This window comes from Amblyomma mixtum, chromosome 9, assembly GCF_055824585.1.
Source record: "Amblyomma mixtum isolate Tamu chromosome 9, ASM5582458v1, whole genome shotgun sequence".
In the NCBI taxonomy this organism is placed as follows: domain Eukaryota; kingdom Metazoa; phylum Arthropoda; class Arachnida; order Ixodida; family Ixodidae; genus Amblyomma; species Amblyomma mixtum.
Genome location: NC_143020.1, coordinates 120403823 through 120417208, shown reverse-complemented (window position 1 = coordinate 120417208; position 13386 = coordinate 120403823). Strand labels below are relative to the sequence as shown.

The following is a 13386-nucleotide window of genomic DNA, read 5'->3' as shown; positions in this document are numbered from 1 at the left end:
TAAAGTGATCGGCGAGAGCTATTAAGAAGATACGCTCAGTGCAATAGTGCTTGTTCCCGTTTGCACCGGTCCTTTGGCGCCTTAGTATTGGGTCCAAGTTATTAGTCATTATGTGGCAGATCCCATCACAGAAGCAACCTTCTTCCGGAACTACGTATTCTCACTTATGCCAATGCATTCATCTGTGAGCTTACTTTTTTTTCCCGTAAGTAGTGCGCGCAGCTCGTTAAAGCAGTGCGTATACGGTGGCTGTGCAAAACACATTTCGCAGCGCACTACGGCGAGGAGGTTGAGTACCACGCCTGTGTCGACACGCTCCTCACTGCACAGCGCTCTCCAAAGGAAAACAGCCCGCGGCTGTGTGTTCAGGCATTTATTGAACTGCTAGCTACTCGAAACGCAGAAGAGAGCGTTCCCGACTCCTGGCGCCTACCGCATGCCTATCATCCCTCCCTCCCTCCCTCTCCTCCGAACGACGTGTCGCTAACTAATGGATGCGAGGCTTCAAAGACGATGGAGGGCTCATTCCCACGCACGCTGGTGCGGGAGCGGGAAACCGATAGAGGAGGCTGCCAGAACATGAGGGCAGGCGGTAGCATCGCTCAGGAAAGAGAGGCCTCGAGAGCTCTTGCGCCCAGAGAGGGTTGCGCGCGTGGGACGCGAGTAGCTCTCCTCGAGCTAACACTGGCGCTTTCGGAAGCGCGCCCCAGCCTCCGTCCCTCAAGAGCCCAGGGATTCTCGCGAAGGTGAGACAGAGAGGGGCGGCGATCGAAACGCGATGCGCTTCCCCCTCGTGGCGGGATTTAATTATAAACTTATCCCCTCATCTCGACCGCCCTCCCTCAGACCTTCTCTCCCGGCACCGATGTCTCGAATTTTGCATCCTTGAGCAGCGCCTTCCGTGGTGTCGCGCGCCACCTACGTCTGCTCGAGAGGAGGGTTGCTCGGAGAGGAAGAGAAGCACGCGAGACGACTCGCTCACGATTCCAAGATCTCGCATTGCTTGCGCGGCTAGGGTGTGGAGTTTCAGGGAAGCGCCGACGGTGGTGACTTCGGTGACATCTGTACAGCTGTGCTGCCCTTATGAGCTCCGTATGAATGGCGGTTCAAAAAACTAAAAGCGCACATGCAGTGCGGCTTACGTCTATTACGACCGCTGTAAAATTAATAGTTTGGTTTATGGTTTTATGGGGTTTAACGTCCCAAAGCGACTCAGGCTATGAGGGACGTCGTAGTGAAGGGCTCCGTAAATTTCGACCACCTGGGGTTCTTTAACGTGCACTGACATCGCACAGTACACGGGCCTCTAGAATTTCTCCCCCAAAGAAATTCGACCGCCGCGGCCGGGATCGAACCCGCGTCTTTCGGGGCAGCAGCCGAGCACCATAACCACTGAGCCACCGCGGCGGCGTAAAATTAATAGTTCCTCTTGGTGCAAAAAAATTTCGGCTTCTCTTCGTCGAGGGTAGAGCTACGCATGAAAGAGCATATTAACGAAATTGTTTCATATATTGTAAGATTCCACTATAACAATCAATAAGTCCGCAGATCATCCCTCTGTATGCTTGCATTTTTTTTGCTATTAACGTTTTTTCTATAACGAAAAACGTTTTCTATGGCTTCTATGGTATTTGGCCATTGGTTTTCTATGGCAGTCTTAAGAATTAAGAATAGACGATTATCTTCAATATTTCCGTAACACTACCTTACAATATTCCAATATTCAAAATCTTTCTCCACGAGAGCTGGACATTTTTATTCCCATATTCCGAGACGAGATATTTCCTGCGCCCTTCCTTTGTTCGAGATCATTTTTTTTTCGTAGCGACCTTCGCAAACAATCGCCACACAGAACGAATGAATCGAGCATGACAAAGACGATGATCTGAAAGTACAACGCGAGACGCTAGCATTTAATTGCGTGATGATAACTAATCCCCCGATGACTGAGTGGCCTAAGCCAGGAGGAAGAGAAGCTTATCTTTCTGCACTGTAGTCGGTTAGAATCCAACTCGGGGCTGTTGCATGTTGAAGGGGTTTTTTTGCTACCTACTGTATCAGATAGCAGGTTATCAGCAGTTTATCAAAGCAACTTGCCCCCTTTCCTCCTCCCAATCCCTTTCCCTCCTTTCGTTCCGTGGTCTTGATAAAAGGCCCGAAATAAACCGCCGACGACAGATGGTCGTGGGTCGGCGTAGCACCTTGCTGCAACCAGAGCCTGTGTCTTTTTAACCCATGATACATGGTGTCAGAAGTGGGATAGAAGCCACGCCAGAATGGATGTTGTCAAGCCTCCAGAACCGCTACACCTGGCAGGAAACTTACGAAGAAACTGGCAAGTGTTCAAGCAAAAACTGGAGCTTTTCTTCACGGCAACGCCTATCACGCCACCCAGGACGGAAGCTGCCAAGACCGCAATCCTTCTCAGTGTCGCTGGAGAAGAGGCCCTCGACGTCTATAACAACTTCTCATTTCCACAAGGTGAGAGTGATGAAGACTACCAGACCGTACTGCGAAAGTTTGAGGAGTACTGTGCTGATGACGGCAACGAGGTGTATGAAAGACACGTTTTTCGCCTTCGTATGCAGGATGAAGGAGAGCCATTTGAGCAATTTCTGCGGCATTTAAAGAAGCAGGCGAAGCTGTGTGAATTTGGCGTGCTGGAAGAATCCATGATACGAGATCAGGTTGTTTTTGGTACTAACGATCCGAAGATGAGGGAAAGGGATTGGGAGGAGGAAAGGGGCAAGTTGCTTTGATAAACTGCTGATAAACTGCAATCTGATACATCTTCTCTTCCCAATAAAAAGAAACTATGAAACTTGGTGAAAGTTGCTGTCATAATGAAGCCTGCGAGGCTCCGCAGGCTTCATCATGGGATAAACTGCAATCTGATACACCTACCAGGAGCTTAGATTCGGTAGGCGCATAGCTCATGCCCAAAGTGCTTCAGCTATCAGAACAGTCCTCCAGTTTAAACCGACTGTCCACTATTGGGATCGGGTCAGCGTGATCGGGCCGGAGGAGGGGACGAGGAAGTCGAAGACGGGGTTAAGATGAGAACAAGGAGAGAAACTTTATACAAGATATTTACATTATTTACAAAAGAGCAACTGAGAGTGACTCTCAGTGGAGGGGAGCTTCTTCGTCAACGGGGTCAACGGGAGTCTCTCGGCCACACTCACAGCCGAGTTAAATAGGGTTCGGATTCCCCAGATCCCTGACCGGGGAATAAAGTTCGAAGAATGACGTCCAATCGCATGGGCAGATTTCGAAGCCGGTGTTACCACCCACGGCAGGGGTGGTACTGGGCTGTGGGGCTCTCTCGCAGCTCGGTCGATGGGAAGGGGTAGATGCTGAGTAATCAAGCACTGCTGGAAATGAATCTCCCGCAGTCTACCAGCAGTTGAACGAACGTCCTCGTGCTTCCCCGCCGGATGTCCAAAACACGAGACCGCTGTCGAGGACACAGCCGTCTTTCAATTAACAGCAACAGCTTAATCTTGCGTAGCACCACTCCGTCGTCTGGCGACCCGCGGGTAGACTCGGCCACTGGACGCCGCCATCGTCGCCGCTGCTTCAGCCGCTGCTGCCGTCTTCGCCACCCCTCGCCACATCTTCGGCCTTCGCCGGTGCCACCGTGGTCACCCCGGTCAAGGGAGTCTGCTGCCTTAATCCACTTAGGCAGGGGAGGAGGGGGGGGGGGGGGGGGGGGGGGCATCACAAGCACAGCACGACTCAAATGCGGAAAGCGAACGGGTAACTGCGTCTACGGGCCTGTCTTAGTATGAAGTTTCACTTACCTTACTGCCAGCTCCCTCCGAAGAAGGATGGAACCAACTCCTCAAAAGGCCAGACAAGAGCATCCAACTGGCACTCATTTCGTGGGCCCAGGAAGTCGCCCCCACCTGGGGGCCACACCAAGCCCACCTGCCCTAAATCCCACCAATCTATGGCAATAAAGTTGTTTCTCTCTCTCTCTCTGCGTCGAAAACTGAAGCTTCGAGTTGAAAGAGCAAGTGGACATTTTGCTATTCACGGCTGCTTTCGAGAAAAGCTGCTATTATCTGAGTGAAGGGTAAACGGTGATTTTCTTGGTTTTGAGAGTTACCCTTTTGATGGCAAAAGTCCTCCTCAGAGGTGGAGTGCGAACTGTGTTGACGATTTCGTTAAATGTTTAGGATGTGGTAATTTTCACTCGAAATCATGGATGAAATATCGTTTGCGGCGTTTAGAACTTATGCTTCTGTGCTCCGATATGTTCATAAGGAGAAAACCGTTGCATTTCCGTCGCACACAAACAAATTACAGCCTCCTCTTCGCTCCAGTAAGCGCTCATGCTGTTCGGTGAGGTGACCGAAATACTGTAAAGGGAATAAAAGTGTTTCGGTATCAGTCGGCGTGCATGTGAAGCCGCTCACTTTTTGTTTTGTTTTGTTTGTTTCTTTTTTTTTTTTTTGCCGATACAGAGAAACGTACTCGCGCCGATTCCCATCTATTTTGAGAGCTCTTGAAGGGGAGGAAATACGAACTACATTGATCATGCTCAGTAGAAGGCAGTACCTGGGGCCAAATCCACGAAAGAGTTCGCTTTGGAACGCGTTCGCTTTCTCTCTTGCCACCTCGCTCCATTGGTCGTGTGTCGTCACCGCTGGCGGTGACGTCACTTCAGGGAGGCGGGAACACGGATTTTGTTTACGTCACGAGACATGTCAATCAAGTGAAAGAGAACGCGTTCGGACGCTGTGTGCGGAACTCTGAAAGTGGTGTTCGCTTCAGCACGAGGAGAGACATGCCGGTACCTCCCGCCGCCCCGCCGTTGTTCGCGGTGCTCAGCGAATGTGATCGGCGGCCCCGGCGGTCGCGCGTGCATGACAATCCTTTCGACATGCCTGACGATGCTTTCCGAAGGCACTTCAAGCTGTCGAAGCTACTTGTACGCCACCTATGCGAAGAGCTCAAACCCCACCTTGGACCAACGAGGAAAAGTGCGCTCACAACAGAGCGCAAAGTACCCTGCGCGCTACGGTTCTTCTCTACCGGAGGCTTCCAGGCGGCCGTAGGCAGCGAGGCAACTATACGGCTCCCCCAGTCGTCTGTGAGCCGGACGATTTTGGCCGTCGCTCAGGCAATCGTGCGTGTCGGCACGGAGAAAAACTGGGTGTCGTTCCCTTCGACTCCCGAGGAGAAGTCCCGCGCCAAGGCAAAGTTTTTGGAGCGCGGTCTCATCCACGGCGTCGTCGGGTGCGTCGAGCTCACACGAAGGCTTCACCATGTAGGTATGTTCCTCCATGAACTCAACGAGCACTTCACGCTGGCGCATCGAGACGTGCGGGCCCAGGCGACAACCTTTGTGCGTTGACATGACGACTAGTGAAAATGTCAAGCTCACAAGTGCTGACACGTGAAAAGTCTCCCGCGCAAGTTCAAAATGCCTATCGCCCTTTCGCGAACACAAAATAAAACACAATTGAGAGCGCCCTCTCGGGAACGCAAAAGAAAACAACCAATCAAGAAGCATTGAAACCGTCTCAAAATAAATTGTATGTTTATTTTATAGGCTCTGAGTAATAAATTCGCAGTATTGTAGCCAAACGCATTCATTTAGAGGTTAAAAACGCAAATAAGTTAGCATATGACCCCTTAAAAATACAAGGAACCGAGATGGGACCTCCCAACAAAGCCGATTGGCTGTTGCCTGCCCCCTTGTCTTCCCGCAGTGCTCCTCCCACCTTTCTCCCGCCGATGTCAACGTCAAACTGACGTCACGGCAACGCGTTCCAAAGCGAACTCTTTCGTGGATTCGGCCCCTGGTTCTAATTGTACCCGAGAAATAGCTTTTTAGTGCACTAAACCTTCTTTCATGGCTGCCGTTCTTGCGATTTCGTTTTCCTATATATTAAGCAAATTTCCCTTTACCGCGTCTCAGGAGTACATGAGTGTATGCATGCGGTGTAATGGTGTTCAGGTCTACTGTAAGAGTAACACTGCGTTCACCAATAGCGCGCCAATAGTTGCACCAACAGCGTGGTGCGATTACGCGGGCGCGTCTCGCTAATCTTAGCTACGCTGCTGCTCGTTCATATTGAGCTGCCGGCGACTGCTGCTGCCCGCACACTGACGGGTGGATGGATGCACGGCGGCAACTGCGTTTGCATCTCGCAGCGTCAGCGCAGCGTCAGCACATGCGCAGCGAAGGCTGCCTGGCGTGGAAAGCCGCCGGCAGAGGCTAATTCAAATGCGGGTGCTACTGCGTGGGCGCACAGTGTTCCCGCTACGGCTGCCCATGCCGTGCAGGGCTGCCCCGTCCACCGCGTTGCGGGTGCGTCATTTGGAGGCGTATGGAGGCGTCTGACGACTCCAAGGCTCAGCGCTTTACAACGTTTTTGTACGTAGACGCTAATGTTATTTGTGGGATTAGTCAGTCGGCAGCATTTGTTCTGGAGCGAACAGCGGGTTAACTCAGTTTTTTCCATGGTCTGAAAATATAAATGTTGTAATACGTGCATTTATTTTGCACGCTTCCAATCTATTTACCAGCGAATCAAACTACAAGTGTACGTCGCAAAAGTTCGCCACGAACCCATCAGTACGGCGTGAAACTGTGGCGCACAACTTTTTCGCAGCCCCTAGTTTCGTCGGTTCCCACTCAATCTATTTGGCCCGAAATTGATCTCGGCTACCGACCCGGTGTCGGTGAAGATCCTTTATGAAGCCGTTTGGCGAGCTGGACTAGGCGCTCCTTTTATAGAGAGGATGCCAACGCTGTACACAAACCTAATCTCCCGTCAGTTCTCCCGCCACACCTCGGGCCTCAATCCCATTAGTCAGCCAGCCATAAAGCAAGACCCGCAGCTCTCCGACCCGTGCTCCGCCGAATCAATAGCTTCCGCGGTTGCGTGAGTGAAGGCGACCGGTGGCGGCTCGGGGTCGTGATCCGAGGCTGGTTGCCGGAATTCTCCAAGCGGCTTCGAACGCCACGGCCGATCCGAGAGAGAGCCCAGAGATAGGGACCGATGAAGGCTTCCCGCCTCACGACCCTACGCTATGCCTGACCGCAAGACGCGCAATCGATGCCTGCGAGGTTCACTTCCCACTTAGACATCCCACACGGCTCGCCTACAGCTCCGAGGTCAATAGGATGATGTGCGGATAAAATGGCGCACCAACCATTCGTGGTTTCCTTATCGCGCTTCCCTGTGAGGGGAACACGCAGTCAAGGAAGAGGAACTACGGGATTCGGTTAACAAAATGTCTGACACCCGTCAACATGGTCAGAAACAGCCAGAGAGTCAGTTTTTACTGGAAAATAAAATTGGATGGAGTTGCCATCAGTGCCCTGTCAATACGAGCAGAGTCGAAGCGGGGTGTTTTACGCGCGGGATTATTTTAGTTACCTTCACTCGAGCGGCAATGTTGAAGCAAGTTGAATGGTGAGATAAACTTTTACGTTTCATAATTAAGCTAGTATAAATGCGGCCAATGCTACGCAATATAGTGGCGCAGTCGTCCGAAGCATGCAGGAGAAATGCGTACCAAAAAAAAAAAAAAAAACCACGGGAATACATTAAAACGCTGATTTTAATGAATGCTTTGAAAAAAAAAAAACACTGCTATAACGTCTCTTCAGTGCAGCTCTTCGACATAATGCATTGCTTATCATGATAAATATGTTTCAAACGTCTTGTATGGATGGCAGATATGTAGAAAGGAAGGTCTTAAACAGGTGAAAGATATTGTTACGGACGGGAATACGACTAACTGTGCAGTGGCGTGGGATGGAGCGCTCGCGCCTGGCCATCAGCTATCAAATCACGCCATCACCATTCGTCACGTCGTCCTGTATTCATCGGCTTGTCATTACGTAACATTTGCTGTGAGGTGCTGGGTACCTTCATCATCCCGGTCACGGAGCGATCACGGAGGAAAAAAAACAGTAGTTTTATTATCGTCATGGTGAACTAAACTGTGAAGCTTACTGAGGCCAAGTGGAGAATTCGGTGGGGTTTATTCGTGTTCATGAACTTGTGCCCGGCCATAGCAAATGTCACTGTGCTCTGCGTATATACGTATCAGAATGGGCAAAAAAAAGGAAGAAAAATAAAAGCTCCCAGCCCACGACGCCAGTTGGCACAACGGGCTTCTGGCATATATACATATGTTAGAAAGGGCTTTAAAAAGCAAGAAAAATAAAAGTCTGCCTATACACATTCGAAACTCTTGAAAGAAAAGCCAGAGCACGACCGTTGTATCTGGACCATGTGAATCACCCTTATTTGTAAATTTTTATTGTGCGAATTATATACGTTTCCTCTGGACGTGTTTTCGTGTTCCCTTCTGCGCGACTGCCATAAAAAACAGAGGGACCACTTAATCTCCGCCTTAACCCTATACGCGATAGTGTTCAGTTCATGCCCATATAAGTCCAATTCGTCATTATATACTTTATAATGACTACTACTACTGGCGATACTACTACTGGCGCAGTGGGGCACCGGTTAAGCGATGCGCCACTGCCGCTGCAGGTGGCTGTTTCAAACACAGCCACCGGAGGGATTGTGAGACCCAGGTTACTCATCCCGAGCAATCCAAGAAGCGGCTTTTCGTCATACATTCCAAAACATATTAATTAACGTTCCACTCAGCGCCTGCAACGGAAACCTGCTCGAAGGCCTCCCTTTACGCACATGAAACAAATCACCTCTTTTGTTTGCTTTCGAAATTTTGTGTCTCGACCCTTTTAGGCACCCTTGTTCACGTGTGCGACATATCTGAGATATTGGTTTATGAGTGTTTAACGGCCCAAGGCGACGCAAACTCGTTGTGATGCTGGCATCGGTGTGTACTCAAGTGTATACACTTTCGCCAGTGTCTTCGGCTGCGATTTAACTTCCCAAGGGCAGTTCTCTGCCGCCAGTTGACGTCGTTCAACAGGTCGATTCTTAGGAGGAGAGGAATTAACTGTAGCAAAGCAGACATTTCGGCTGGTTGCTGTGAATTCATGGTGGAAAAACCAGCGCAAACTAAGACAGAAAACACAGAACAAGAGGGCAGAGACTACAAGCGCTTGTAGTGTCTCCCCTCTTGTTCTGTGTTTTCTTAGTTTGCCCTGTTTTTTCCACCATGAGGAGAGGAACTCTGGTTTGGTTTGGTTTGGTTTGGTTTGGTTTGGTTTATTGGGGCTTAACGTCCCAAAGCGACTGAGGCTATGAGAGACGCCGTAGTGAAGGGCTCCGGAAATTTCGACCACCTGGGGTTCTTTAACGTGCGCTGACATCGCACAGCACACGGGCCTCTAGAATTTCACCTTCAAGAAATTCAGCCGCCGCGGCCGGGATTGAAACCGTGTCTTTCGGGCCAGCAGCCGAGCGCCGTAACCACTGAGCCACCGCGGCGGGGCGGAGAGGAACTCTGCCCAGGCCGCTTTTAAGCATGAAATGCTTTTAGCGCCCGTTGTCGGCAGTGTGGTGACGTCACGCCGAGACCGAGAGCCATCATACTGGCAATGAAACCCACTCATCCGGGCTCTGAAACGAGAACATCCGGGCACCGTACGAGACTTATCGAGATTCAACGAGACTCTCTAAGCCCTCCTACGGGACCGGCATACAAGCGCCGGTTGCTCTCCAAACGAGTCATAAAAAATAACTGCTGCCAGTGTCTTCTCAATGTTTATCAAGATATCAGTCGAGCTGTGCATTTGATAATGCACGGAATTATAATTTCCGATTTCTAATAACGCGTGCAAAAAGCACATAGATGCCACAATACACTTCGTTGTCATACGTGATCTGTTAGGCTTTGAGAGAAGGCCGCTTAGAGAAATTTAGCTCCCGTTGTCGGCAGTGTGGTGACGTCACGCCGAGACCGAGAGCCGACATCCGGGCACTGAATTCCACTCATCCGGGCACTGAAACGAGAGCATCCGGGCACCGTACGAGATTTAACGAGACTCTCTAAGCCCTCCTACAGGACCGGCATACAAGCGCCGGTAGCTTCGCGCCGAACGGGTGGTGGCGTTCCTCTCTTCCTGTACGGTGCGGTTCGGGTGTCCACCGAGATGACAGAGAACTACTGCGCCATTTCCTTTCCTCAAAAAGCGTTGCGTTCAAAGGGCACGGCATCACGCTGAACGGGTGGTGGCGTTCCTCCCTTCCTTTACGGTGTGGTTCGGGTGTCCACCGAGATGACAGAGAATTACTGCGTCATTTCCTTTCCTCAAAAAGCCTTGCGTTCAAAGGGCAAGGCATCGCGCCGACCGGGTGGTGGCGTTCCTCCCTTCCTATATCCACCGAGATGACGGAGAATTACTGCGTAATTTCCTTTCCTCAAAAAGCGTCGCGTTCAGAGGTCAAGGCATCGCGCCGAACGGGTGGTGGCGTTCCGTGGACTGCCTGGCAGCGCTACAACACGCTGTCGCATTCCACTCCTAAAGGTACGGACACACTGGCGGCAAAACGCGCGCGGCACGCCGCCGGCGGCAAGCCGCTTGCCGCGAAACCTGCCGCGGCGGCGGGTTGATCTGGCGCGCAGCGAATGGGTCGAGGAGCCATTTTCGGCGGCTTGCCGCGTGCCGCGGAGCGGGGAGACCAATGAGGCGCGGCCGGCTTTGTCACGTGGGGAGCGTCTCTGTCGCCACCTCTTGGCTCCTACTAAAGTTACATGCCAGCGGCGGCGGCGGTGCCGCGCGCGCTCTTTCAAAATCGCGGACCTCGACTGGTTTGGCATGAATGGAGCTTTGCGCGGCGGCGCGTACCCGCGTACTCTGCCGCCGAGTGCGGCCGTCCCTTTCGCGGCGGGGGTGGCGCCGCCAGCGGCATGCCGCGCGTTTTGCCGCTAGTGTGTTCGTACCTTAAAGGCGAAGCTTAAGTCAATAGGAGATATTCAAAAAGGCGCGCCATCTGGGAGGAAAAACGCGAACTACTGCGCGCCATTTTGTCAGGGGCGTCGTTTGCGGCTCCACTGACTCTATGCTTCTTCAGTGGTGCGGTCGCAGCTCACCCTCCCGCGAACGATGCCGTCCCACTGCTGTGTTCCCTTGTGTACGCAGCGAGGGTACAAGGATCTGTCGGGGAACAAGGTATGAATTCTTTTTTACCGGTGATTTCACGCGCCACTTAAAAAAAAAAAAACAAACCTGCCGCCCGTCCGTGCAACGCTGTTTGCCAGTTGTTTGGCGTCGTGTCAACCTCGATTTCTGTTATTGCAGTCGTGCGTCACCGTGTCATGTATACGCTGTGCCTTCCTAGTTTACGTGTACTTGTTTTTGTTCGACACAAGCTGCTTCTTATGCGCGACATTGCATGCCCGCGTGGACACGCTTGAATGGCACCACCAGCGCTTGCGTAGCGCTTCGCCCCGTTTCTGAAAATAGGTATTCCTATGAGTTAAACTTGAGAGAGGATGAGCGAAGTCAGCAGCATTTTATTTGTAAGCATGGGCGTCCGGAAGGGGGGGCAAGGGGGGGGCGGTTGCCCCCCCTTGGAATGACGGATATTATTTATGCCCTAGTAGAAAACAACTACAAACCAACCGCCTCCCCCACCCCCAGACATCGGGTGCACCCCCCTGGAAAAAGTTCTGCGGACGCCCTTGTTTGTAAGTGAACTGCATTCGTGTATATCGTGTTTATAATGATGCTGTTCTCCCGCGAGACAAACGTTATGCAAGCGAAAACTGTGGCGATTTCTGCCGCAGCTCGTGCTCGTTCAGTTGTATTTTAGCTTGCTTCGTCCATGCTAAGTTCGCGCTTACAGTTTCAGGGTATTGTTCTCGCCGTCAGAGCAGCGCAATATTAGAACCGAGTCGCTAATGTGCCTGTTCATCGTTGCTAAACCCTCTTGTACTTGCTGTTCAGGTTTCCTACCACGGATTTCCGCGAGATCCTGTTCTCCGCAGAAGATGGATTATTGCGATAAAACGGGATGAAGGCCCTTTATTTCAAGTCACAATGCATACACAGGTATGCTCAAAGCACTTCAAAAGAGATGACTTTGTACCAGGAGTGGCAAGTGGCAAAAGAATCCTTAGAGAAGAAGTGGTTCCCACCGTGTTCGTGTTCGCGCGCGCAAAAAAAGAAAGAAAGGCTCCGAAAGCACGCACACCTTTGCCTTCAAGAAAGACAAAGCCGCAAGAACAACAGAGCTCAACACCACAGGAAGAAATGGAAAGTGAAGTCTGCGCTGCAGACGAGCAGCTGCCAACCCAAACAGAGCAAAGTTCCCTTGCTGAAGGGCAGGCATTGATAGTGACACAGGCCAAGGAAATCCAGCGACTGAAGCTACAGTGTAGTTTCGTAAGGAACGAACTGGCACAAGCAAAAGCGGCAGTTTACAAGTTAGAAGGCGACAACAATGTTTTGCGGCGTCAGCTTGAAGCAGAAAAGTCAAAGACTGCTGCCTTCTGCTTGGACCGTATTAAAGAATCGGATGAGGATTTTATGTTTTACACTGGGCTCCCCGATTACGAGCACTTTGTCGGACTGCTGAAGTATATCCACCCAGACGACAACACCAACTTCCATTGCAGAAAACCAAAGAACCTGTATAGTCAGGGAAGAAAAAAAAAGCTGGCCAAGGACGACGAGCTCTTTCTGGTTCTGGTCAGACTAAGACTTGGCCTATTTGAGCAGGATTTGGCTCATAGGTTCAACATCTCGCAAGCAACCGTATCCAGGATATGCACAACATGGATCAGTCTGCTCTACACTAAGCTGAAGAACTTGCCTCTGTGGGCATCACGAGGGACTGTGGATGCAACTATGCCTGCTGTGTTCGTGGAAAAGTATCCAGCAACTAGAGTGATTCTGGATGCAACTGAAGTCAAGTGTGCAGTGCCCAGCTCACTAGCACTTCAGTCAAGCACATATTCTTCGTACAAGTCTGCAAACACGTTCAAAGGACTTGTTGGCATAATGCCAAATGGCCTCCTGTCCTTTGTTTCAGAACTGTTCACAGGTTCAATATCTGACAGAGAATTAGTCATTCAGAGTGGCTTTCTAAACCTTCCGTTTGACACAGGAGATGCCGTTATGGCTGGTAAAGGCTTCAAGGTTGGAGATCTTCTAGAGAAGAAAGGTGTGGGCCTGAGCATTCCTCCATTTTTGCATAACAGGAAGTTTTCGGCAGCAGAAGTGAAAGAAACACAAGAAATTGCATCTCTCAGGATTCATGTTGAGAGAAGGATACAGCGAATTAAGTCCTTCCACATTTTTGACCGTCCTGTTCCTCTCACCCTGGCACCATTAATTAATAAGATGTGGACTGTGGTTGCCATACTGACTAATTTCCAGTCAGACCTCATCTCCAAGCATGATTCTATTAGTGCAGCATTCTAAGCCGAGTATGAAGGCATCCTCTTTCCATGGAGGCGAAAAGCAAGGCATCC

At 50.9% G+C, this 13386-nt stretch overlaps 2 protein-coding genes across 2 annotated transcripts in view; one reads left to right on the top strand and one right to left on the bottom strand.

The window, feature by feature from the left end:
* The window catches only part of LOC149331031 (chitinase-3-like protein 1), a 177264-nt gene that overhangs the window by 55360 nt on the left and 108518 nt on the right, over nucleotides 1–13386 (bottom strand). The gene's annotated exons all lie outside the window — the stretch shown is intronic.
* LOC149331033 (uncharacterized) lies at nucleotides 11637–13336 on the top strand. Its single transcript, XM_089559541.1, has one exon. It carries the CDS (start codon nucleotides 11951–11953, stop codon nucleotides 13334–13336), a length of 1386 nt encoding a protein of 461 aa, XP_089415667.1. The 5' UTR covers nucleotides 11637–11950.

Coding starts and splice junctions, on each gene's coding strand:
- LOC149331033 (XM_089559541.1), top strand. CDS start 11,951: ATGCATACACAGGTATGCTCAAAGCACTTCAAAAGAGATGACTTTGTA.